At 40.8% G+C, this 26,763-nt stretch overlaps 1 protein-coding gene and 1 long non-coding RNA gene across 4 annotated transcripts in view; one reads left to right on the forward strand and one right to left on the reverse strand.

Moving 5' to 3' along the window:
* CUL4B (cullin 4B) overlaps positions 1 to 14,429 on the reverse strand; it is a 36,553-nt gene extending 22,124 nt beyond the window's left edge. Inside the window, exons 1-3 of one of the 3 annotated variants that reach the window (XM_028842453.2) lie at positions 14,164 to 14,429; positions 12,871 to 13,413; positions 10,708 to 10,823 (exon numbers count right to left, since the gene is read on the reverse strand). In XM_028842453.2, coding sequence (XP_028698286.1) covers positions 10,708 to 10,823; positions 12,871 to 13,413; positions 14,164 to 14,191 — 687 coding nt within the window. In that variant the 5' untranslated portion in view covers positions 14,192 to 14,429. Of the gene's footprint in view, positions 1 to 10,707; positions 10,824 to 12,565; positions 12,702 to 12,870; positions 13,755 to 14,163 lie in introns of those variants that run through there. The other 2 variants (XM_077989531.1, XM_077989532.1) reach the window with 2 other exon arrangements.
* On the forward strand, positions 13,637 to 18,189 carry LOC144338816 (uncharacterized). Its single transcript, XR_013413208.1, has 2 exons — positions 13,637 to 16,060; positions 17,089 to 18,189. It is a non-coding gene; the product is annotated as an uncharacterized LOC144338816 (long non-coding RNA).
* Positions 18,190 to 26,763: the final 8,574 nt, after the last annotated feature.

The following is a 26,763-nucleotide window of genomic DNA, read 5'->3' on the forward strand; positions in this document are numbered from 1 at the left end:
ATTGAAGGATACAAAGTATTGATCCCGGGTGTGTCTGTGAGGGTGTTGCCAAAAGAGATTAACATTTGAGTCAGTAGGCTAGGGAAGGCAGATCCACCCTTAACCTGGTGGGCACAATCTAATCAGCTTCTAGTGAACATAGAGGCCAAAAAACGTGAAAAGGAGAGAAGGGCCTAGCCTCCCAGCCTACATCTTTCTCTCGTGCTGGACGCTTCTTGCCCTCAAACATCGGACTCCAAGTTCTTCAGTTCTGGGAATCAAACTGGCTCTCCTTACTCCTCAGCTTGCAGACAGCCTATTGTGGGACCCTGTGATCATGTAAGTTAACACTTAATAAACTCCCCTTTATATATCTCCTACTAGTTCTGTAGTTCTGTCCCTCTAAGAAAACCCTGACTAATACAGAAACAAAGCAAGACCCCATCTCTACAAAAAATTTAAAAATTAGCTGGGCCCAGTGGTGTGCACCTGTAGTCCCGGCTATTCAGGAGGCTGAGGCAGGAGGATCACTTGAGCCCAGGAGTTCAAGGTTGCAGTGAACCATGATTATGCTACCGCACTCCAGCCTGGGGACAAAGTGAGACCTTGTCTCAAAAATAAAAAAGCTGTCTTGTTGTTTAAAATGTCAATCATTTTCACAAGCAGAGCTTCATTTTGGGTTTAAAAAAGAATTTCACCTATTGTTTATGTATCAGATGGGTCAGGCAGTCCTACTACAATTGAACTAAAATTTACTTAAACGTTCTTGGGTTCTCCTGAACAGAACAAAGCAGAAATTATTGCTAGCAGTATGATAATGAGTATGATATAATACCAAGGAATTTTCTCCAACATTTTAGCTTAATAATAGTTAAATATAGATTTTAAAATTTGTGGCCAGGCGCAATGGCTCACGCCTGTAACCCCAGCAGTTTGGGGGGCTGAGGCGGGCGGATCACTTGAGGTCAGGAGTTCAAAATCAGCCTGGCCAACATAGTGAAACCCCATCTCCGCTAAAAATACAAAAATTAGCCGGGCATGGTGGCGCACGCCTGTAATCCCAGCTACTCAGGAGGCTGAGGCAGGAGAATCGCTTGAACCCAGGAGGTGGAGGGTGCAGTGAGCCGAGATCGCACCACTGCACTCCAGCCTGGGCGACAGAGAGAGACTCCATCTCAAAAAGGAATAAAAAATAAAATAAATAAAATTTGTACAACTGAATTAACACCAATTACAAAAGAAATGATGGCATTTTTACTTCACTGTAATAACTGGTCTTCTTTTATACTCAGATTCCAGAAGGATGACCTTCAGATTTCAGTAAGTTTCCTGTTACGCGTATATAAAAGACTTTCAAATGTAAAACAACGGGCATGGTAAAACTCTTTGGGAAAACTCTGATATAATCTATAATTCTGAGTGGTAATGACTTAAATATAACACCAAGATTCCCTTCTCACCGCAACAGAAGAAAAAAAATTCCATTAAAATGGACTCTAGGGGGGCATCCAAGTTCTGTGGGTTGGAGTGGAATTTTAAAAATACGTAGTTAGAAGTCACATTCCCAATATGCAGGTCCAGTAAATAAATTAGCAAATGAAAAGAAAGTTTGGCAGAGCGTGGTGGCTCATGCCTGTAATCCCAGCACTTTGGGAGGCTGAGGCAGGCAGATCATGAGGTCAGGAGTTCAAGACCCAGTCTGACCAACATAGTGATACCCCAACTCTACTAAAAACACAAAAATTAGCCGGGTGTGGTGGTGTGCACCAGCTACTCGGGAGGCTGAGGCAGGAGAATCACATGAACCCGGGAGATGGAGGTTGCAGTGAGCCGAGATCATGCCATTGAATTCCAGCCCAGGTGACAGTGCGAGACTCTGTCTCAAAAGGGAAAGGGAAAGGGAAAGGGAAAGGGAAAGGGAAAGGGAAAGGGAAAGGGAAAGGGAAAGGGAAGAGAAGAGAAGAGAAGAGAACTTAAAGGAAACCTCTTACACCACAAGAGACAAGTCACCACACCTCATCAGGAAACAGCAGGTCAATTAGATTAAGCAGCTATGGAGGAATAAGAAAGCTGAGACCGCCGGGCGCGGTGGCTCAAGCCTGTAATCCCAGCACTTTGGGAGGCCGAGACGGGCGGATCACGAGGTCAAGAGATCGAGACCATCCTGGCTAACACGGTGAAACCCCGTCTCTACTAAAAAATACAAAAAAAAAACTAGCCGGGCAAGGTGGCTGGCGCCTGTAGTCCCAGCTACTCGGGAGGCTGAGGCAGGAGAATAGCGTAAACCCGGAAGGCGGAGCTTGCAGTGAGCTGAGATCCGGCCACTGCACTCCAGTCTGGGCGACAGAGCGAGACTCCGTCTCAAAAAAAAAAAAAAAAAAAAAAAAAGAAAGCTGAGACCCTGCTGGCCTGCCCACTTTTCATGTGACCTGAGGCTAGGCCACAGATGCTTAAGGGAATTTATGTTTATTTCATGTGCCTCTCTGTTCACACAGGTCCTTTGTGGACTGTCCCCTTTTCACCTTTAGTATTCCTCTCATTGCATCTCACCGTTCCTTTTGAATGAATGACTGTTTTCTCAGCATTTCTTATCTCTCTGCTTAGATTCCGTCATAGGACTTAGTGCGTACTTCATCTTTCCACATCGCCCACTTCCAGTACTTCTCTAAGTCCTATTTATCCCATTTCCTTCTGCTATGTTCCCTTCTCACATAAAACAGTTCTCGGCACATCTACTTATCTTCTCACACAAGATACCACATTCCCTTACTACTCAATTAGGTCCCACTTCTTCCAATAAGTTCTTCTTAATTGACTCAGCTACCAGTGACTCACATGGCACTCGCACCCATCATACCACACTCACTTAGTCACTGAGTCAACACTATGCATCTCCCAACCACTGGATACTTCTTACACAAAACTACTTATCTTTTTATGTGTATATCTTGTCTCTCTGACTCCTTAATGACAGAAAGACATTGTGTGGTCATCTATCTATAAGTTTCTTTAATACTTTTTGAGCTTTGAACCAAGTGAATACATTAAGTATTCAAAAAAACTCTAGCAATGTGTCCTGTACATAGAAAGGGCTTCTAGTGTGAGAAAAATTGCCAGAAAACATGTAATTACAATTGAGTGTGCTAGATGCTATGATGAGGATAAGCAGAGAGATGAGGCCCCCTAACCCAGCATTTAAGGGAGGGCAAGTCAGAAAAGCCTTCCTGGGAAGAGGTAAAGGGACAGAGTCCCAAAGACCTACAGGGAAACAGATAAAAAGTTAGTGGAAATAGTGAGAAATCGAAAATTAAGCTGGGCTTTACAGTACACAGTCTCACCTGTGTTTAGCTGGAGGGTGGTTTAAGAATTTTAAGGCAAGAAAGGCAGGAGCATCTAAGGTGAGTTTTGAGGTCAAGTTCAAAGGCAACATTCTGTTTTTCTAATTTAGCCTTGACTGCTTAACCTATAGACCAGATCTAGTCATTTTCCTTCCTCAACAACCTTCCATCAAGCATTTCCTGTACTGTGATGGAGCAATCCCATAATAGGTATAAACAAACAAACAAAAAAACAGAACTATGTGGTACACGGTCTGCTATCATTTATGTAAAAAAGGGACAAAATAAAAACATACACAGCCTTTTTACGTATATAAAACATCTCTGGAAAGATACCCAAAAAACTAATAATATCTGTCACAAAGAGAACTAACTAACTGGGGGACTGGAGGATGGGGTGAAAGCGAGACTTTTCACTACATGCTCTGCAATACTTTTGGGGCTTTGAACCAGAGAAATATATTAGGTATTCAAAAAACTTAAATACTTGCCTTCCCCAATAAAAGCCTTTCTAACTTCCCCACCACCACACTTTTTAGCATGGCGTTCAAGGCCAATCTTACCATTTTCATCTCATGTCTAACTTTTTTTTAGATGGAGTCTTGCTCTGTTGCCCAGGTTGAAGTGCAATCTTGGGTCACTGCAACCTCTGCCTCCCGGGTTCAAGTGGTTCTCCTACTTCAGCCTCCCAAGTAGCTGGGATTACAGGCATGCGCTGCCACACTCAGCCAGGTTTTTTTGTATTTTTAGTAGAGCTGGGATTTCACCATGTTGGCCAGGCTAGTCTCAAACTCCTGACTTCAAGTGAACTGCCCACCTCATCCTCCCAAAGTGCTGGATTACATGCATGAGCCACCTTGGCCACCCCTGATTATAACCTTTCACACCCTTTGATCCAAGTACTCCACTTTTCTCACTTCTGGGCAAGATTTGGAGTGGTGTCTCTAAAATGGTGGCTTCCAAAATGTTTTGACCCAAAGCCACAGTAGGAAATCTAATGTCACAATCTATCATACATAAATTTATGTAACTAAAATAAAATCTTCACAAACCTACACATCATTACTCTATGTGACGCATTCTGATATTTGCTATTTCATTTCTTTTTAAAAAATGCTGGTCACAAACAATCTAATTTCATGAACCCATTAGAACATAAGTACCTTAGGGTAGGTACTTATGCTCTCTTGCTAGTACTAAGTGCTTTCCATAACCCCAAGGTATCAGTCCAGTTTTGGACACAGTAAGCAGTCATGGATTGAACAAGGAATGACTGTTTACTAAGTACTCTTCATCCTATTACATGCTGGGATGGAAACAGGAATAAGGAGGTGTTTGAGATAAGCTCTATTTTACTCTAGATCTTTGAAATGTACTTTTAGAAATATATTATTTTAAATATTATGTATTTATTATTTATGTATTTTTACATATTATGCATTATGTATTTATTTAACTATTATGTATTTAAATATTTTTACATATTATGCATTACGTATTTATTATTTACACTAATAAAACACTTTGGGAATCTCTAGAAGTAACAACTATTTGTAATAAACAGATTCTAGATAACTTTACAAGGTTTTTTTTTTGTTTTTTTTTTTTGAAACCTGACTCGCTCTGTCACCTGGGCTGCATTGCAATGGTGAGATCTCCGCTCACTGCAACCTCTGCCTCCTGGGTTCAAGTGATTCTTGTGCCTTAACCTCCCCAGTAGCTCAGATTGCAGGCACCTGCCACCACACCCGGCTGAATTTTGTATTTTTGGTAGAGACTGGGTTTCACCATGTTGGCCAGGCTGGTCTTGAACTCCTGACCTCAGGTGATCCGCCCACCTTGGCCTCCCAAAGTGTTGGGATTTCAGGCGCGAGCCACCGCACCCAGCCTTACAAGTCTTTTTAATAAAACTATCTTTTTACTTAAGCTCCCACTAATTACCAGTAAATATGCCGCCTTAAATCCTTTGAAGGTACTTAGGTATAAAATACAGACATTCTAGCAAGCTTCTAACCCTCATTCTTCCAAATCCCAGCCCTTCCCCTCCAAAATCCACAGGATACATAAAAAAATGTGTCTTTCTTCACAAGGATGAGCTAAAAAAAAAGTGTCTGAAAAAAACCACACTCCAAAAATATATATAAACATGTAGCAAATGACATATGCAAATATTTACTGAACAACAGACAATAAAAAAGATACTGAATTTCCGCCAGGGTGTTGAACTCTGGTCACTGGTCTAAGGAGTGGAGTCTTATTTTTCAAGCTATGTTTACAGATAGTAATTAAAGTACATAACAAAAATTCAACAACTGATATAGCAATAGGATCTACATTATCTCTCTTTTTATGTCAAATAAAAATGGCTAAGATACTCTAAATATTCAAAAACTAAGAATCTGTTTAAAGGAAACCAACTATACTATGAAACCTAAACTCCTTTTCTTTTTACTTCCAGTAAACAGGGCTTAAATAAGACTGAAAAATTATCAAGGACAAAGAATTTATAAGTGCACATTTTAAAATTTTTTAGTATTTAATAATCTACTGTATATTTCAAAATAACTTAAAGAGTAGAATTTTAGTTGTACATTTTAAAAAACAGCAACAATAGTACTGATTAACGATTCAGTAAAAAGAGAAATACATAATGCATAATACAGTAAGCTTTAAGACACCAACAGGGTGACAAAAGTTACATAGAATCCAACTGCTAGTCATCAACAATGTTAAGAATCTAACTGCTTTCTTATAATCACTGACTGCTTAAGCAACCAGATTTTACAATGGATAATCTATACTATTTGATGCTAGTCCTGTGGTCATTTACTCTATAAGTGAATCATTAATAAAGGTTCATCATTTAAGGTTTATTTCACAAACAGATAACTACAGTTCCCATTAATAATAAATAAAATTATTTTCATCAGAATTGAAGTATGAACTAGGCTTGACTTTAAAAATAGCTAGAGATTTATAGGAAAGATAAATGTTATACACTCCTGTACAAACTTCCAGCATCTCCAAAAAAGGTAGCTGATCTTAAACACTGTACTAGGCCAGGCATGGTAGCTCATGCCTGTAAGCCCGGCACTTTGGGAGGCCAAAGCAGGATGACTGCTTGAGGCCAGGAGTTCGAGAACAGCCTAGGCAACATAGCAAGATCCCCATATCTCTATTTAAAACAAAACAAAACAAAACACTGCGACTACTCACACAAAAGTTGAGAACATGAGCTCATAATAGGATTATAAAAATAATCCTATTTAAAATATTACTTATTAATAGTAAAAAACTCACCAAAACCAAAATTCCAACTGTACGATACCACATGTGAAAACAGGACACATTCTTTGTAAGTGTAGAGGGACACTGTTCCTAGAGAGTTCCTGTCTTTTTCTATTATGTTTTTCAATTTCGCTAATGGTGTCTACTGAAGCACATTTGGAATGTAATCTATTTATCAGCCAGCTGCTCTGGCCCAGTGTAGATTTAGAATTTAAAATCATGTGGCTTCAGAGCTCTAAAATAAAATGTAATTTTAAAATAAAGATTTCTTTTCTAAAGACTCAAATATTTACTAGCACTGATGACACATACCAATGCATAGCCGGGACTGTGATAATTACTTTTTTGCGATATTTCATTTACGTCTAAAAAACCTTGCCATATAAGTAGCCATTAGTCTCACCATCTTATAAATGAGGAAACCAAGACTTAGAGAAGTAACTCGCCCAAAGTTATATGACAAGTGACAGATTTGTAACCTAAGGCAGGCTGAACAGCTCAAAAGTCAGTGCATTTAATCAGTCTTACTTGTAGTCAATCAAAAACAAGCCCGCAAACAAACAGAACAGTCAAATGAAAACATATAATCACTGCCTCACACCCACAGGATCTCAAGGTTGTCAAGGAAAGATAATTTTAAAACTCAGGTCCAATTCTAATTTAAAATTACTTTAAAAAGACAATGTTTGCTTACTGCAAGTGTACTTAGAACAGCATGTTCTTTTATAGAAATTAAAAACTTAGTAGGCAGTACATGCAACCCACACTAGGGACTTCCATACTTAAAGATTTAAAGCAAAATGTTTTTTCTTGCAGAAGTAAGTTCTAAGTAGATATATGCCAGTAAGTGTTTACTTCAGAGAAAGAGAGTAGGACACGGGTTTGGAGAACTTTTGTATAACTACATATTTCCACATTATTTCGATTTTAGAAGAGAAGAGTACTTTTTCTTATTTTTTTATTTCCCACTCAGGTAGATTGACAGAGTACTTCTAATTACGTTTCAATGAGTTAAAATCAAACAAGCACCTGAAGTTCAGATTATATGAAATAGCTTTACCTCCTTTATCCTCCTTTTTGAACTTGAACATCTCAAAATAATCTTTCTGAGAACAATCCAAAGGAACATTTATAAAATTAAGGTCAAAAACAGTAAAAGAGCTAAAAACCAATGCTTTTGAATTCATTATAGCAAAAGCAGTAAGGTATTATGAAAAATGCAAACAGTGAAGTTATAAGACTTGTGACTAGGCTAAAAGAAATGCAACTGAACAACAGCAGGTAAAACAAAGTACAAGAAAACAAAAACAAAAGATGCAAGCTCTATGCTCTTGAAACGAAAAGATTTAACAGAATCAATATATCAGGAAAAATATTTTCAAAGCAAAAGCTCTGGAAAAATATTCAAGGTAAAGTAAATAGGGTTCATTAACAACTACAATAAACATTTGTTATAAATATGGAATATATAAAATAACACATTATTGAAATTAAATATGCTGTATACCAGCATATCCAAATAAACACCATATACTATCCAAATAAACACCACTTATGCATGCACAGATAAAAATACTACTTCAATGATAAAGAGCTTTTTCCCTAAAGTAAAACAATTTAATTGCTTCAAACACTGCACTACAGTGGTATTCAAAGTACCAGGGTATATTAGTGAGGTAGTACAGGAGTAAAAGTGCAACGAACTAGAAATCCAGCATCTCAGTTTGAGTTGCCCCTGCTCTGCCAATATGTGACTCTGCCAATATGTGACTCTGGGCAGGTTATTCAACTTCTCTGAGACTCAGTCTCTTCATCAATAAACTGGGGATAGGCCGGGCGCGGTGGCTCACACCTGTAATCCCGGCACCTTGGGAGGTGGAGGCGGGTGGATCACTTGAGGTCAGGAGTTCGAGATCAGCCTGGCCAATATGGTAAAATCCTATCTCTACTAAAAATATACAAATTAGTAGGCCGTGGTGGCAGGTGCCTGTAATTCCAGCTACTTGGGAAGCTGAGGCAAGAGGATCACTTGAGCCCGGGAGGTAGAGGCTGCAGTGAGCCGAGATCATGCCACTGCACTCCAGCCTGAGTGACGTAGTAAGACTCCATCTCAAAAATAAATAAATAAATAAATATAAATAAAAAGTGGAGATAGTAACTACTACCCTACGTACTCCAGAAAGGGTTTTCGTAATGCTTATATGAGATAATACAAGATGAATCCCCTTTGCAGGCTGTCACAGACACCACAAAGAAAAATATTGGACCACATGCTCTCTTAAGGCCTTTCCAAGTCAGTTTCATATTTTGACTTTTATTGTTGTACATTTTAGGAGACACACATATAATATGCCAAAAGAGCCATATGAAACGGGCTTATTCTTAAGTAACAGCTTAGTACTACAACTATTAGCTGACATTTACATAGCATTACAATGTTTATAATGTTACATGGCATTATTACTATGTGTTGTGCACTGATTTGAGTATTTTGCGTGTACTGACTAATTTTCACAGCAACAGAAACCGGTGATCTCAATTGACATATTACAAGTGAAGAAGCTATACTGTGGCTTGTAAAAAAGCATGACTCGTGATATCATCATATTTGTAAGATTATAGTGCCTGGAGGTTTTTTCCACAAATATCTTATTTGATTCTTATAAGCAACCTTGTGAGATAGGTAGGGCAAATTATTATTTCCTCTACTTTAGAGAGGAGGAAATTTAAATTGAGAGGGACGGCTGGGTTTGGTGGCTCATGCCTGTAATCTCAGCACCTTGGAAGGTTGAGGTGAGAAGACTGCTGTAGCCCTGGGGTTCAAGACCAGCCTGGGCAACATAGCAAGACCCCTATCTCTTAAAAAAACAGGAAAAAAACTGAGAGGGCTTTAGTACCTGGCCCAATATTACAAGGGTCACAGCAGTCAAAACTAGATCTCAAACCCATCTTCTGACTCCTAATCCAGGATTTGCCCATCACCATACTAGCTCTGCAACTAAAATATACAAATACTGATAAATCGAACCAACATAATTTCTTACAAGGTACTCATTAATACAAAAATTCAAGCTATTGTACTCTGAAGTACTCTGAAATATCTTTCTTGAGATGGAGTTTTGCTCTGGCTGCCCAGTCTGGAATGCAATGGCGCAATCTCGGCTCACCGCAACCTCTACCTCCTGGGTTCAAGCAATTCTCCTGCCTCAGCCTCCTGGGTAGCTGGGATTACAGGCATGCACCACCACGCCTGGCTAATTTTGTATTTTTAGTAGAGACGGGGTTTCTCCATGTTGGTCGGCTGGTCTCGAACTCCTGACCTCAGGTGATCCACCAGCCTTGGTCTCCCAAAGTGCTGGGATTACAGGTGTGAGCCACCGTGCCCGGCCTGAAGTATCTTTTAACACCAAATCCCTGATACTCTAATGAAAGTAACTTCTTGAATTGGTTGTGTGTCAAATACACAGTAGGGAAAAATTTCTCGGTAGCAAGAGATTGCCATTAGTAACTGCCCTTAACATTATATTTAAGTGTAAGGACCCATTTGCTAAGTAAAGAATCTGAACCTCAGACTAAGCTGCTGGACAACAAACTGCTGCTCATTTCTGGGCTAAGGTGCGTCTTGTAGCCCAGGTATTAGAAAAATGTAAAGAGCAAGAAAAAGGAATAGCAAAGTCTACTATTAAGAAGGAGGTAAAATAAAGGATATGAATAATATCTGCATGTCTTGAGGCCTTTCCTATGGGTAGGTAACACAACTAAGAAACAATTATCACAATAGAACGACATGTCACCAGAAATCAACTTTGGGATTCATGCTATAGGATTTCATTATAGGTAGAACTTCTATTACACCAAGGTACACCTAACTGTAATTCCTCATCAGAAGGGTCAAAGATAAGCACAATTTATACCGGTATGACTGTACCCATAGTTTATGTGAGAATACGTGGTCTAATTAAAGAGTTCATCAATTAATTGAGAAACTAAAACTAGAAGGGAACCAAAAGTCTACTTAAGAACCTATTTCAGAAAGCAAAATCAATATATATCCCACCTTAATTTATGTTAATCAAATCTGGTTATGCATATTAATACATACCTGGTACAGTTCTTCTAAATTGTACTTAATTGAAGTACTATTCTGAATAGCTTCCACTGCTTCTTTCAGTTTTTGCCAGGTTTCATCTGTGTAGTTTTCTGGTAATTTAGGCTTATCTAGATGATATGTAAAAGGTTGGTATCAGAATACCATGTCAGATACAGTAACCAAAGATCAATAAAATACAACAGCATTACTCTATTTTTAGGGTAAATTATGATCTTTATAACTATCACACCTAATCATTAAAGTAACCACTGTATTTAAGCTTAATATAAAGAATAAAATTTGAAATGTCATAATACTATTTAAGTCATTTTGACTCACCTATTAAAATTGAAGGTGAGGTTTTTCTCCTATTGATTGTATTGCTTCAAAAAAATAAAAATTCAAGAATGACCATAAAAAACAACAATCCTGATCTTACTTCATCATGTGTAAAACCTAAGTCGACATGAATTTTTAACCTGAGATTTAAAATACTGCCTATGTGCAAGGTACTTTATAAACCTCTTAATCTTCCCAACAATACCCTGAGGAATCTATTTTACAACCGAGGAAACTGAGGCTGGAACTCATTTAGTAAGCTTGCCCAAGGTCATCATAGCTAGTCAATGGCAAAGCTGGGATTCTAATCCAGGTCTGTTTGACCCCCAAATTTATGCAGCATCTATAGAAATGGAAATATCTTAACTCCATGTAGTTTTAAACTACATTTATGAGCAGAGTGAAATTTTTAAAGATTGAAACATCCAAATGACTCCAGAAATCATGTTGCATTTTCAGAATAGAAAGAAACACCTTACTCTAGGCTTTAAACTTCACTGACTAGCAATGAGTGTGGGGAAAAAAGTTTTAATTAGAACATCCAAATGCCTTAATATGCTTTTATCTTAGGAGGGAGAGAAAAAAATCTCTGAAACCAATTTGAAAATGCAACCAGGATCATAACTCATTTAAAAATATTTGGCTATAAAAATACATATATTTTTAAGTGAAATAATGAACACGTTAGTCAATTACAATTCATATTGACTTCAGAAAACTCTACTATTAAATCATAAACTGAGAACCTGGGTATGGGAAGGTAGTGATATAAAAAAGAAAGAGTTAAAAATAGACAACACCATAGCCCTCTGCTTGAGACAAAATAGAGCACATTCCTGATTTCCACTCAATGTTAAAAACACAAGCATAGAGAACCTGATCTTCTCAATACTAATATTCAGCCACAAAGCACTTATCTCATAAATATTACTTAAGTTCATTCATTTACTTCCCTATTTAATAAACACTGTAGCACTGATTACCTGGCAGTTAAGGGTGTTGAAAAGTCAGTCAGAAAAACAGAAACACATTCAACAGATAAAAATTCAGCTCAAATACAGTTTTAAAAATTGCTTATTTTGTATTTGCATCAATGCATTCATAATACTCTCCTCACATATCTCAAACACGGTCTGAACAAATTTTCCTAAAAGCTGCAAGTCGATACTTTAAAATCCATTTTAGTGATGGAAAAAATAGATGTAGTAATTGTTCCTATCTTTAGACTAGTGGTACACAGACTTACTACTTCTGTGTATACACAATGTTTTTCACTTTCAAACCCTACCTTTGGAAAGAAATACAGAGAACATAAATTTTTCTTCTAATATTGCTTCCAAATGAGTTTCATGAATACAGTGTAAATCTAATTATAAATATTATTTGAGCACAAAAAGATCACTATTGCTACCTGCATTTCTAGGCATTGGATAATGTGGCCTACTGAAGCATAAAAATAAAAATCCCAGCAGTGCCAAGGCTCGCTATGCACCTGAAATAAATAAACCTCTTTAGAATACAAATTTCTCACCTGTAAAATCCGGATCAATCATACCGATTGTCAGTGTTATAAGGAATAACAGATTAAATACAATAGGCTGAAAAAAAACCTCAAAATACTGCACAGAAACACCCGGTGTATGCTTCAGCACAAGGATCCTAACCACCCCCGGAAAATGAACCCTCCACCAAAAAAGGACCTCCCCTCCACCTCATTGATTATGCATAAAACATTAGGCCACCTCCAAACTGTTTAATATATTAACATAAATAGAGCACGTGACCCCTCGAGTGTCAAATCCTTATTAGGTGATTATGGATTTTGGCCTTGGTTACCTTTAAAGTTCTTGATCACTAACTTCTTAGCAGAGCCAGGCTTGCTGTTAGCAAAGCTAGAGACGGTGGTAGAAGATTTGGCTAGGCCGTTTGCATGATGCACCGAAGCCACAGAAGAGATTAATATACTCTTATTTTTAAGTTGCTGCTGCTGAGATGTTGCAGCAGTTGGTGAAGATGAGGAGGAGGAGGAGGAGGATTCCTCAGCCATCTTCGCATCAAACCCTACAAACTCCAGGGTGTCTTCAAAACGCAGCTTCTTCTGTATCGGTACGTGGCTGGAAGCAGCCACTGAAACCCCCAGGCAGAAGGACGAGGTTGAAGGGGATGCCGAATCCCTGGGTTGTAAAGGAGGAGTGGAAGAGGAGGAAGAGGTGGAATCAAAGTCTTCTCTCTCGTTACTACTGTTACTGCTGCTACTGCTGCTGCTGTTTAACTTTCTCTTCTTGGCAGAGGTGGGCGGAGTGGTGCTGGTATTACCATCAGTGGCAGATCTGACCTCCTGAGCAGCAGCAGCAGCTGAGGGACTGGGGGAAGAAAAACCTGTTGGAAACATGAAAATAGCGGGGTCAACAGGCAGAGGAGCATCAAAAACCTACGTTTATATGCCTGCGTGCGTGTAGGAGAGAAGGTGGCAATGCTAGAGGGGGAAGGGAAGAAAGAAGAGAGGAGAAACACAGAGGACGAGAAGGAAAGTGAAGGCGGGGGGGGGCTACACCGGGGGAATGGGAGGGTTTGGGAAGGCGGATAGGCTGACACCAGGAGTGAGCAGAACGAGGGGGGAGAGCGAATGAGGAGGCAGACAGGTAAACGGCCGTGCCGTCCCCCTCCCCTGCTTTTCGATCTCTCTCCCCCCCTTTCTGCAGGAGCGACTCAGCGAGTCTGTGAGGCTGCAGCTCCTCCTCCTTTTCTCCCTCTCCCTGGGAGGGGAGAGGCTGTGGTTGGGGGAAAGGGGGAGGGGGAAAGAACCAGGGCTTGTTATTGTCAATAGCACAAGAGGCTAAAGATGGCGCCATTTCCGGTCACGCGGCACCGAGGGAGGGGCGGTGCCAACCTCAGGGATTGGGGGTGAGGGAAGCGCTGCAGCCGCCCGGGGGGCGGGTGAGCTCGCGCGTGAGGGGGCGGCTGGGAAGGGGCGGCTAAAGTGCCCCAGACGCTCGCGCTAGTTCGCTCCGGCTCCCGCTCTCCTTCGCGCTCCCCCTTCCTGGCAGCGCCTTCCTTCCCTGGCCCACCGGGGACTCCCACTCGCTCCTTAACGGTCCCGCGGGAAGCTCCGCGCCGCAGCGCCCTTACCGGAAGTGACTGGGCAGACACTTTTCATAGCGCCCAGATCCCGAAGCCCCCAGGCCCGCAGGACTTGAGTTGGGGGGGGAAGGGGGGAGGGAGAAATTGGGGGGAAGAAAGGTGGATGGGAGGAGGGGGCGGGCCTTCGAGACACCTTCGGAGCTCCTGATTGGAGCTTTCTGAAGGCGAGGGGGTGGGGGGGGGGTGGCGGGAGGAACGGGGAGGAGCGGGAAGGAGCCTCGGGGAGGGAAGGTAGTGACGGCGAGGGGCGGAGTGAGCTAGCTGGGAAAACGGAGGAGGAGGAAGAGGAGGAGAGAGGGAGGGACGAAATAAAATGTAAAGGTCCGGGAGAATGGAAACTTTGAAAGAGATAAAGGAATAAGGAGTGGTTGCAAGGCTAGGGGAGTAACCCTAAATAGAGGAAAACATAATCATGCTATTATGCCCGTTACTGGAGAGGAATGTCCCGATGTTAAGATAGGAAAGGAGAAGAAAACGAGCTAAGATAGGAAGAAAAGGACTTTTTGATTCGGTGCCGCTATAAATTGTTTCTCTTTTATCTCAAGGCACCACAGACCCAAGGCTGAATAAGGCCTGAGTTTTGATGCCTTTCTCTTTCATGTAGCTGTAAATCCTTTTATCTTCCTACCAGGAGCATTTTCTAAGCTGGCTGGCCAAATTAAGGGTGTATTCTAAGGCGAAGAAATAGAAAGGTAACTAACCCCTCACCCACTGAGCACTGTGCCCAGGACCGTCCTAACCCCCACTCTATCAGTCCTTAACTCAGTAATTTATAGACCAAAGCTAAGACCCACTTCCTTCTTTTGCCAAATCTCAGCTTACACGCTGTCCCAAAGGAGACATTTTAGAACAATATTGGCAAAAGTTAATGTTTTCTACCAATGTGTTTCATGAGCCCCCGCTTTACATTTGATGACTGATTTTAAAAATCTTTAAATTTAGTTAAATTAGCAACAATCAACCTTGTAAATTCCCTGTTGGGAGTTTTTACTTAACCTTGGGGCATTCTCAGAGGGAGGTAACACAATGTCAAATAGAACTAAATTTGCCAACCTGTTGATCATTCTAACTGCAAAAGCATTCAGTGAGCATGTATGGTAAGACACTATGCAAGGTCTCTGCCCTTGAGAAGCCAGTAAGGGAAGATAGTTTCAAAACTAATTTCCATAACAATACTATGACAGATATACAAAGTGCTGTCAGAAGAGGCAAAACAAGAAATTTGGGGGAAATCTGGAATAGGAATAGTTTTACAGAGATTGTGTTTATGCTGTGCCTCAAAGTGGGAGTTGCCAAAAAGACAAGAGGGAACAGGATGAAAGGCATTTTGGGGAATGGAAACAAGGGCAAAGCAAGGAGTGAAAGGGCCTGGCCTGTTTATGGAAACATGGAAAGTGCAGTGAGGCTGGGAAGTAGGATGTCTAGCTGGGAGTAAGGAAGATGAGGCTCAAAAGGGCCTGGCACACCAAGCCAAGAATTTGGAGTCTACTCTGTAGGCAATCATAGATAGCAGGGAGACAATCCAGCAAGCAGAGCTTTTACAAACCAGGAGTGACAGGATTGTGAGTGGAGTAAAAGCAGCTTGTATGGTATAGCTTGTGATAGGTGAATCAGAACCCTGCAAATAAATAACTTTCTAACTTTGTTTAAACAGGCCTACTTGTTTTTGTGTCTTGAAAAGTCCCTGATTAAAATGCAAATCAACCTTTGGCATTATTAAACGATATCATTGCTATTTGATGACAGCCTGCTGAAAGCAAGGCTCTAATGGAACTTAGAACCCAAGGCCCCTGAGAAGGGAGACAGGGGCCTGAAAAGGGACAGATGGAAGCACTCCTATCTGTTTTGAATATACCACATAGGTTTTTTGGTTTGGTTTGGTTTGGTTTTGGAGACAGAATCTTGCTGTGTCGCCCAGGCTGGAGTGCAGTGGTGTAATCTTGGCTCACTGCAACCTCTGCCTCCTGGGTTCAAGCGATTCTTGTGCGTCAGCCTCCTTGAGTACCTGGGACTACAGGCGCATATCAGTATGCCTGCTAATTGTTTTGTATTTTTAGTAGAGTCAGGGTTTTGCCATGTTGGCCAGGCTGGTCTCAAACTCCTGGCCTCAAGTGATCTGCTGCCTCAGCCTCCCAAAGTGCTGGGCCTACCATATAGTTCTTGCTGCCCAAATAGAAACAGTAAACTCTTAAGGCCAGGAAAGATGCCTTAAAACATTGAGTTTTCCTTTATCGTGTCTCACATTTCACAAAACTCTGAACTACTGTAAACGCAGGGTAAATACTTATTGAATTAACTATTTCATCGCATGTGAATAAAATAATGCTGTGTCTTTATAAGGGAGGATTAACTGGCTCATTTTCAGGATTTAATGAACACAGTTGTTTGTTCTAATTCATGTAGTTAAATTCTTTAGGAGGGTATATGAAGTACTAGCCATTTAAAAAATTACAAATATTAGTGCAACTGAAAGGGAATGGACATAAAGATAAGAGAAAGCTGCTTTTGCCATACAAAGATAAACTTTTCTACTAACCTAAATGAGAGCTGAGTCCTGTTAATATATAACTACATTCTAGTAATAATAGTTCCCTATCTCACATGGTTATCTAAGCCCTTCAGTCTTCTGAGTTATATCTTGGTTTTAAAAAGCACAGATCCGGCCACATGTGGTGGCTCGTACCTGTAATCCCAGCACTTTGGGAGGCCAACGTGGGTGAATCACATGAGACCAGGAGTTCCAGACCAGCCTGGCCAATATAGTGAAATCCCGTTTCCACTAGAAATACAAAAAGGAGCTGGGCATGGTGGTGTTCGCCTGTAATCCCAGCTACTCAAATGGCTGAGGCAAAAGAATCCCTTGAACCTGAGGCAGAGGTTGCAGAGAGCCAAGATTATACCACTGCACTCCAGCCTGGGCGACAGAATGAGACCTTGTTACAAAACAAACAAACAAACAAACAAAACAAGGCTAGATGGCTCAGGCTTGTAATCCCAAAACTTTGGGAGGCTGAGGCGGGTGGATCATCTGAGGTCAGAAGTTCAAGACCAGCCTGGTCAACATGGCGAAGCCCCATCTCTACTAAAAACACAAAAATTATCCGGGCACGTTGGAGGGTACCTGTAATCCCAGCTACTCAAGAGGATAAGGCAGGAGAATCACTTGAACTCAAGAGGTAGAGGTTGCAGTTAGCTGAGATTGCACCACTGCACTCCTGCCTGGGCAATAGAGCAAGACTCTGTCTCAAAAAAACAAAACAAAACAAAACAAAAAACCTCCCAAGTTGGTTTGTAAAATATCTTTTACATCAAGAACCAACTAACTGAGGCTAGCTGAAGAACAGAAGCATATATTCTATACACCCAAATGTTTGCCAACCAACGTTAAACACATTCTCAACATTAAAATACATTTTCAAGGTTGAACTCATGGGAGCCACACTAATCAAGATGTGTAATGTGGGACACCATACAATTATAGCCATTATCAGACTAAACCAGACTGGGCACTTAACACATATTCCATATTTAGGATCTTTCATCTTGTGAGTTCAACTCATACCTTAGAAACATTAATTAAACTTTACAATGCTGCCACATGAGGTGTAGTTATTATTGGCCGCCTTTTAACCAAGCTGTTTATAAAGGTAAGTATATGCGTAAAGGAAGAAATACAAAGACAGGGGACTTGCTTTTATAATGTCAATTCCTTTATTTCTGTGGACATCTCCCTAAAAAGGCAGAGTGTAACCCATTTCCCCTTTTTGATCACAGGGATTCCCCAGTGTGCTTGGGGAATCAAGATGTGTAATGTAAAATGCCATACAGTTATAGCCATCTGAGGTGCTTTAGGTCCTCTCCAGATACCTCATACCAGTGGCTTGCCACTAGACAGACCCTCCTAGAAGCCTTCTTATCCAATGGGTGGGATTCTCCTTAGGAATGGGAGAGACTGCTTGCCCAGGAGAATCTGAAGATCTTTCTGAGAATGCATAAAACCAAAACAAAACAAAACAGAAAAAACGGCTGGGCACAGTGGCTCACGCCTGTAATCCCAGCACTTTGGGAGGCCAGGGTGGGTGGATCACTTGAGGCCAGGAGTTTGAGACCAGCCCGGCCAACATGGCGAAACCCCGTCTCTACTAAAAATACAAAAATTAGCCAGGCATGGTGGTACACACCTGTGATCCTAGCTACTTGGGAGGCTGAAGCAGGAGAATCGTTTGAACCCAGGAGGCAGAGGTTGCAGTGAGCCAAGATTGCACCACTGCACTCCAGCCTGGGTGACAGAGTAAGACCTTGTTACCAAAAAAAAAAAAAAAAAGTGTAAAAAAAAAATACTGCTAGGTAAAAGGCAGTCCATTTTCTTCATCTACTTTTCTGAAGGACCATCTTTGAAGCACGAAAATACAGAGAAGGCAAACTAAGCAATGCTGAGATGGTAAAGATTGTATCATAATAAGGGCTTTGTTATGCTGTCAACACCAATAGGCTGCTGAGGAGGCCAAAGCTCAAGCAAAAATAATCCAACTACACAACGTGAATTCATCCATTTCCCATCTTGGGATTGCTATATAAAAGCAAGGAAAGTAATAACATGTGCTGAACCTATGTGCTAAGTAAAATGTAAATAGATAACACAGATTTCGTGTGTGTGTGTGTGTGTATGTATATATATATATTTTTTGAGACGGAGTTTCGCTCTTGTTGCCCAGGCTGGAGTGCAATGGTGCTATGTCAGCTCACTGCAACCTCCGCCTCCTGGGTTCAAGCGATTCTCCTGCCTCAGCCTCCCAGGTAGCTGGGATTGCAGGCATGCAGCACCACGCCCAGCTAATTTTGTATTTTTAGTAGAGACAGGGTTTCTCCATGTTGGCCAGGCTGGTCTCGAACTCCTGACCTCAAGTGATCCGCCCACCTCAGCTTCCCAAAGTGCTGGGATTACAGGTATGAGCTACCGCGCCCAGCCAGATTTCATATTTTTAACAAAATTGTTTATCTTACATCGCCTGAAGTTACTGACTTGGTACATCAACCATTCAAGCACTTCTTTCCTTAGCTCAGAGATTTTATCTGTCATACCTGTGAACCATCTGGAAAGCAGATTTAAGGACTAAAAGTTAGAAATAGGCTGTTTTCCCTGAGGGTCTGGGAGTGGGGAGCCAGACCAGCCACAGTTGACTTCTTCCTTGGGTGCTGCCAAGCACTTGCTTATTATGGAGTTGCTGGGCCTATATATATATTTGGTGAGCTGATGTGCCATGGCATGGGCCTATTTTTAACATTCTGTTTACTTTATCAATGTCTCTCAAAGTCCCTCCAACCCCACCCTGCTCAATGTTTGATCTAATGTCATTCAGCTTTTCTTTTTCTCACAGACAAGGCCAGTTTAGATTTTTTTTTTTTTTTTTTTTTTTTTTTTTTTTTTTGAGACAGAGTCTGGCTCTGTCACCCAGGCTGGAGTGCAGTGGCGCAATGTCGGCTCACTGCAATCTCCATCTCCCAGGTTCAAGTGATTTTCCTGCCTCAGCCTCCCAAGTAGCTGGGATTACAGGTGTGCGCCACCACGCCCAGCTAAATTTTTTGGTATTTTTAGTAGAAATGGGGTTTCGCCATGTTGGCCAGGCTGGTCTCGAACTCCTGACCTCAGGTGATCCACGCACCTCGGCCTCCCAAAGTGGTAGGATTACAGGCGTGAGCCACTGCACCCAGTGCCAATTTAGATTTAAATCTGGGGTTCCCAACTCACCATACAATAGAATGACCTGGGAGTTGTTTTTGTTTTTTAATCTTTACCCAGGTCCAAACCTAGTCAGTCCAATTCAATCAGAATCTCTGCGAGGAGGACCTCAATTATCAGTATTTTTAAGAAGCTCTTGGCCAGGTGCGGTGGCTCATGCCTGTGCCTGTAATCCCAGCACTTTGGGAGGCCGAGGCAGGAGGATTGCTTGAAGCCAAGAGTTCAAGACCAGCCTGGTCAACAAAACGAGACCCTATCTCTATCAAAAAATAAAAACAAAAAATTAGCTGGCTGTGGTGGCACATGCCTGTAGTCCCAGCACTTTGGGATGCTGAGGTGGGAGGATTGCTTGAACCCAGGAGTTCCAGCTGCAGTGAGCTATGATGGTGCCAATGCACTCTAGCCTGGGTGACAAAGTAAGACTCTGAAGGGGGGGGGGGTGGAAAGCAGCTCTCCAGGTAGTTCTACATACCTCCAAGGTTGAGAAACCATAGTTGTAGGTGAAGTAAGTATGCCTTGTGATTTGAATGGGGCTGATAAGCCCTTATATTCCCTTTAATGCCTGAAATGTCATGATTATTTATTCACTCATTTGGATAACACATTGCCTTCTTCTCTAGGAATCTTTTAAAGTGCAAATTAGCCAAGGAGACTTAGTTCCTAACCCTTTAAGGTGAATGCCTCTTGGAGGAAAAAGGCTAATAGGAAAGTCCTAGGAGCCTGTAGGTAAACAGAACTAGGAGAAGCCACTGCAATAGGGAGTGGTGAGAGGTGAAGTTGCCAACCAGGAAGGAAAGATTTCTGAGAGTACATTTTGCTGACCTCACAGTATTGCCTAGGGCCAATCCTGCTTTTTGATGACTGCATATTTAAAACCTAATCAAGTTTGACAGCTTATCTAAGCCGCCAAAATCATACTAAAATAAAATTTAAATATTTTTATAAGCAAAGCAGAGAGCAGAGATTGGGTATGTAGGTTTAGAGCTATCCCTAAATGCCCAACTTTTAAATTATCACTCACCTTAGGGAAGTTTCTATTACCAAATCATGTATTTTTCCTGCTTCTATTACTAAATGTCCTTTATTCCCACCAACAGCATTATTTCTGTCTCCAATTCCTTTGGTCATTCAACAAAAATGTATTGAGCAACTACTCTCGGCAAGGCATGGTGCTAGACGTCGTGAGAGAATACAGAATAACACAAAATTCAATTTGCAGTTGATTTCACAGTTTTCCAAAGCACTTTCACATACAATCTTATTTTATCCTCATAAACACACTATGAGATAGATCAAGTACCATCCCCACTGTACAGATAAGAAATAGGCTCAGCAAAGGAGGTTAAAATTACTTGTTAAAGTCACAAAGCACACAGGCCTAAGTTCAGTTCTTCACTGACTCCAAATACAGTACTTCCCATAGTTTACAGTTTTGTAAGGAGACTCACCATAAAAATAGTCTCAAGTAGTAGACAAGTTAGAAAAAGACGTTCAGAGCCCCACTCACAAAGAGAAAAAAAAAAAAAGAAGAATAAGAAAATAACTCCTTTATTGAGATGAGCCAAATCAAAATGCCCAAAAGGAGACCAAGCTTGCATGCAGTTCAGGCCACCATCAAGCAGATAGGACAAAACAGCAGGCAATGCACATTTAAGGAGATGGTGGCAATTTTGTTCTTGAGAATCAGTTTATTCTCTGGCTGGACCCTCAGCCAGTGGCTGATCTTCACAAGAGGTAGAAACTGGCTGCTTCTCCTGGCCAAATCCAGGAAAACAGTGAAGGAACCCTGCCCGCAGACATATTACGATCTACTCCCTTAGTATACAAAGACAACCCTTGCCCTCCATTCTCAATTGGCAATGTAGGTTTAGAGCTATCCCTAAATGCCCAACTTTTAAATTATCACTCACCTTAGGGAAATTTCTATTACCAAGTCATATATTTGGTGGGTAAGGCACACAATTACAAGACAGAGTGACAAAGGCTGCTATGAGAACGCAGAGGCAGGACACCTGGCCCAGCCTAGGAGGGTGAGGTGGGGTGCAGTGGAGGAAGGGAAGGGAGTTAAGAATAGCTTCCAGAGAAAGAAATCCAATTTAAATCCCCGAGAGTGAGTGGGAATTAGCCAGACAAAGGGAGTGAAAGGGAGCAGGGGGCATAAAGAAAGAAGATAGGAAGCACATTTAAATCCTAAAGGAAGCGAGAATAAGGCACATTCAGGACATTGCAAGGAGACTAGTTATTAGAGTGTAACTTCAGTCCTAACCAGAAACTCTGAAGAGCTAATGAAGGAAATGAAGGCAGCATCCCAATCTCAAGTCTGGTACAGCAATCTTAGGCCTCTTAGCACCAAATCTTACTCATATACCCTGCTTGCTGTTGGAGCTGTGGCTACAGATAACACTTCTTGCCTTGAGCCACACTGGTTCAGGAACTGGATTTACAGGTCAGGCTCACTCTTAGATATAGGAGGTGAGAATCACAAAGGGCGAGAATAGGGTTTGACACGTGCAAAATAAGACAAGGGCAGACTTGATAATAAGAACCACAATACTGGGCAACACTAGAGAAATTCAGATGAACTACAGCAGGGTTTGGAAACTACAGCCCATGAACCAAATCCTGTCCTTTACCTGTTTTTGTAAATAAAGTTTTATTGGAACATTGCAATATTTATTTGTCTACGTGTTTTCTGTGGCTGCTCTTATGGTAAAACAACAGAGTTTAGAGTTTTGAAACAGACCATATGGTCCACAGAGCCTAAAATAGTTCCTACTAGTTCTTAACAGGAAAAAAAATTGCCAATCCTTGCATTTGAATATACTAATTGTTAAAAATAGAGACATGGCACAAAGGCGAAAATGATTTAGGACATGCTAAGGATTTTCTATTCCTAGTCTGCATGCAGACCTCAAAGGATGGCAAGAGAATATTCTTTGATAAGAAAATGGCTAAATAGTGGTATAGTCACATAATGAAATATTATACAGCATTGAACAATGAATAAATTACAGCCATGTGCATAAGTCTCAAACAATGTTATGTGAAAAACACAAATCACGAAAGAATACCTACAATTTGATAACTTTTAAAATAAAGCTCAAAAATAAGAAAAACTTACAGATATATAATATGGTAAAGGTATTAAAGTATAGAAGGAAAATAGCTGGGTGATATGGCATGCACCTGTCGTCCCAGCTACTTGGGAGGCTGAGGCAGGAGGATCACTTGAGCCCAGGAGTTCGAGACTAGCCTGAGCAACACAGGGAGATAACAACAAAAAAGCGGGGGGGAGTAATTAATATAAGATCCAGGATAGGAGATTGCTCTAGGGGAAGTGTGGGAGGAAAATGTAGGGAAAGGGAATTTAGGTAGATTCAAAAGCATCAGTAATGTTCTAGTTCTTATGCACAGATGATGGAGTCCTGGATGTTTAATAATTATGCTCCATAAATTACACATCATACATCTTTTGTATGTATTAAAATTACACAAGTCACCATAGTGTTTGCAGAAATTTTTTAAAATTAAAAAAATTAAATAAGGCTGGGCGCGGTGGCTCAAGCCTGTAATCCCAGCACTTTGGGAGGCCGAGACGGGCGGATCACAAGGTCAGGAGATCGAGACCATCCTGGCTAACATGGTGAAACCCCGTCTCTACTAAAAATACAAAAAAAACTAGCCGGGCGAGGTGGCGGGCGCCTCTAGTCCCAGCTACTCGGGAGGCTGAGGCAGGAGAATGGCGTAAACCCGGGAGGCGGAGCTTGCAGTGAGCTGAGATCCGGCCACTGCACTCCAGCCTGGGCGACAGAGCGAGACTCCGTCTCAAAAAAAAAAAAAAAAAAAAATTAAATAAAAAGGCTTTTAAAAAAAAGTTTCAAGACAGGAAGTGGTGACTTGTTGAAGGCAGACCGTGGCAGTATGCAGAAAGAATAGCTGGCAGAGATAACAAATGACAACTAGGATTGATTTTTGTAACATTTAAGCATACCTTGTGGATTTTTGGAAATTACTTAAGGGCAGAGGATGCACCCTCCAACCTGGTGGAAGAATGGACTCTCTGTGGTCCACAACATGGGGGCTTAACGTTGTAATCTGTATATTAATCATACAAATCCAAACTTAAGGCCGGGCACAGTGGCTCACGCCTGTAATCCCAGCACTTTGGGAGACCGAGGTGGGCAGATCACGAGGTCAGGAGATCAAGACCATCCTGGCTAACACCGTGAAACCCCGTCTCTACTAAAAATACAAAAAGAAATTAGCTGGGCGTGGTGGTGGGCACCTGTAGTCCCAGCTACTTGGGAGGCTGAGGCAGGAGAATGGCGTGAACCCAGGAGGTGGAGCTTGCAGTGAGCCAAGATTGTGCCACTGCACTCCAGCCTGGGTGACAGAGTGAGACTCTGTCTCAAAAAAAAAAAAAAAAAATCCAAACTTAATTTGTAGTATCAGGATGGTGAGATCTAGAGATCTATGGATTACTTGAAAAGGGGAACAGTGTGTACAAAGACATGGAGGCATGAGAAAGATCATAGCCCATTTAGGCAACTGTTTAAGTACAGTTGACCCTTGAACAATTGGGGTTTAAACTGTGATGGTCCATTTATACACTTATTTTTTAAATAAATACAGTCAACCCTCTGCATGAGCTGGTTCCACATCAGCAATCAAACACGGATGGAAAATACAGGATTTGCAGGATTGGAAACCTGTAAATGGAGGGCCAACTTTTTGTATCTGTGGGTTCTGCAGAGCTGACTGTGGGAGTCGAATGTGCACAGATTTTGGTATCTGCAGCGTTCCTGGAGCCAGTTCCCTGCAGATACCTTGAAACAACCATATTACCATGCTGTGTGACTGATGTTCAGTAGGCCTGTGGAGGAATGGTGAGAGATGAAGACAGAGAGGTGGGCTGGGTTCAGATCGTGGCGAATATTGTATGTCACCCTCCAGAGTTTAGATTCTATCTAGTAAGTCATGGGTAACCATTGAAGGGCATCAAATGTGGAAGGGAGTAATATAACCAGAGGTACAGTTAGAAATGTCCAGGTCTTGGCCAGGCACGGTGGCTCATGCCTGTAATCCCAGCACTTTAGGAGGCCGAGGCGAGTGGATCACTTGAAGTCAGGAGTTCAAGACCAGCCTGACCAACATGGTGAAACCCTGTCTTTATTTAAAAAAATACAAAATTAGCCGGGTGTTGTGGCTCATGCCTGTAATTCCAGTTACTTGGGAGGCTGAGGCAGGACAACTGCTTGAACCCGGGAGGCAGAGGTTGCAGGGAGCCAAAATCATGCCATATAGCACTCCAGCCTGAGCAACAAGAGCGAAACTCTGTCTCAAAAAAAAAAAAAAAAAAAAAAAAAAAGAAAAGAAAAAGAAAAAGAAATGTCCAGGTCTCAACAACCTTTGACTACAAAGTAAGGTGAAATCTCCACTCAGTCCCTGTTCCCCAACTAAATCCAGCCCCCAAAGGTAATCTCAGTTAAATTTGCTGATTAAAGATCTTTTTTTATACATTTAACCAACATGCAGAGTTTTTGCTTTTTTAAAAAAAAAAATCACACAGTAAAAATTTTTCTGTGACTTTATTTTTTGCTTAATATTATATCATGAACATCTTTCCTTGTCACTATACACAGATCTACTTCACTATTTTTAAGGACAACATACTATACTATATATGGATACATATTCCTATAACTTAAAAAAATCTAATTATCACATGTTATTGTTGTTGCTTTTTTCTCTTACCTCATGTTGCTGAACAGACAATTTCCTTTGTTTCTTTTTTCAACTATTAGTGTTTTGGAAGTTCTACATACTATTTACATTCTATTAATGGTCACCTTTCAGTTCTGTTTAGTTATGCAAATAATATATAAACATTCTTTTTGTAAGAAAAAATTTAAACAATATAGAAGAATATAGGATAAAAAGTGTAAGTGTTGGTTGTCAGACAAGCATACAAAAAAGAAAAATAAATAAAATAAAATTAAAAGTGTCTCTTTTACCTGTTAAATTTGGTGCATCACCTTCCTCAGCATTTATGTACATATATACTTGTATATATACAAATAGGAAGCTTTCATATTTTTTAAATGGCATAATTACTGTACATATAGCTCTACAATTTGCTTTTTTCACTTAATATATATTAGAGATCTGTCCATGACAGTATATAGAGATCTACCTCATTCTTTTTAAGGGCTGTATACTATTTTACAGTAAAAATATACCATATTCTATTAAACTATTCCCCTATTTTTGGACATTTGGTTATTTCCAATTTTTGTTACTACAAACATGCTCCAATGAACATCCTTGTAACATAAATCTGTGCATGTATAAAAGTATTTCTGAGGATATATTTGAAAAAGTAGAATTGGGTCAAGGGGAAGGTATATTTAAAATTTCGATACACTGTTATATTTACCCTTCAGAAATGTTGTGCCAACATATGATCCCCACCTTCTGAATGACCGTTAACTGCCCCATATCCTTAGTAACACTAAATTTTATCAGACCTTAAAGTTTTTGCCAAAATATTACATGAATTCATTCTCACTATAAAGCAACAAAAACAAAGTAAAAGCAGGAGTGCCCTCTTGACCACTATCCCCTGATCCCAATTTTCTCTGGGAAAACTTGTTTCTACCATGCTATTAATTTTTTTTTGTTAATTGTTTCATTACTCTTGATCTTCTGGTCTTCTGAAGAATTTCCTTCTTTTTCCTTTTTTTTTTTTTTTTTTTTTGAGACGGAGTCCCGCTTTGTTGACGAGGCTGGAGTGCAATGGCACAATCTCCGCTCACTGTTCCCTAGTGGCTTGGATTACAGGCGTGTGC

The sequence above is a fragment of the Macaca mulatta genome, chromosome X, assembly GCF_049350105.2.
Source record: "Macaca mulatta isolate MMU2019108-1 chromosome X, T2T-MMU8v2.0, whole genome shotgun sequence".
Taxonomy (NCBI): domain Eukaryota; kingdom Metazoa; phylum Chordata; class Mammalia; order Primates; family Cercopithecidae; genus Macaca; species Macaca mulatta.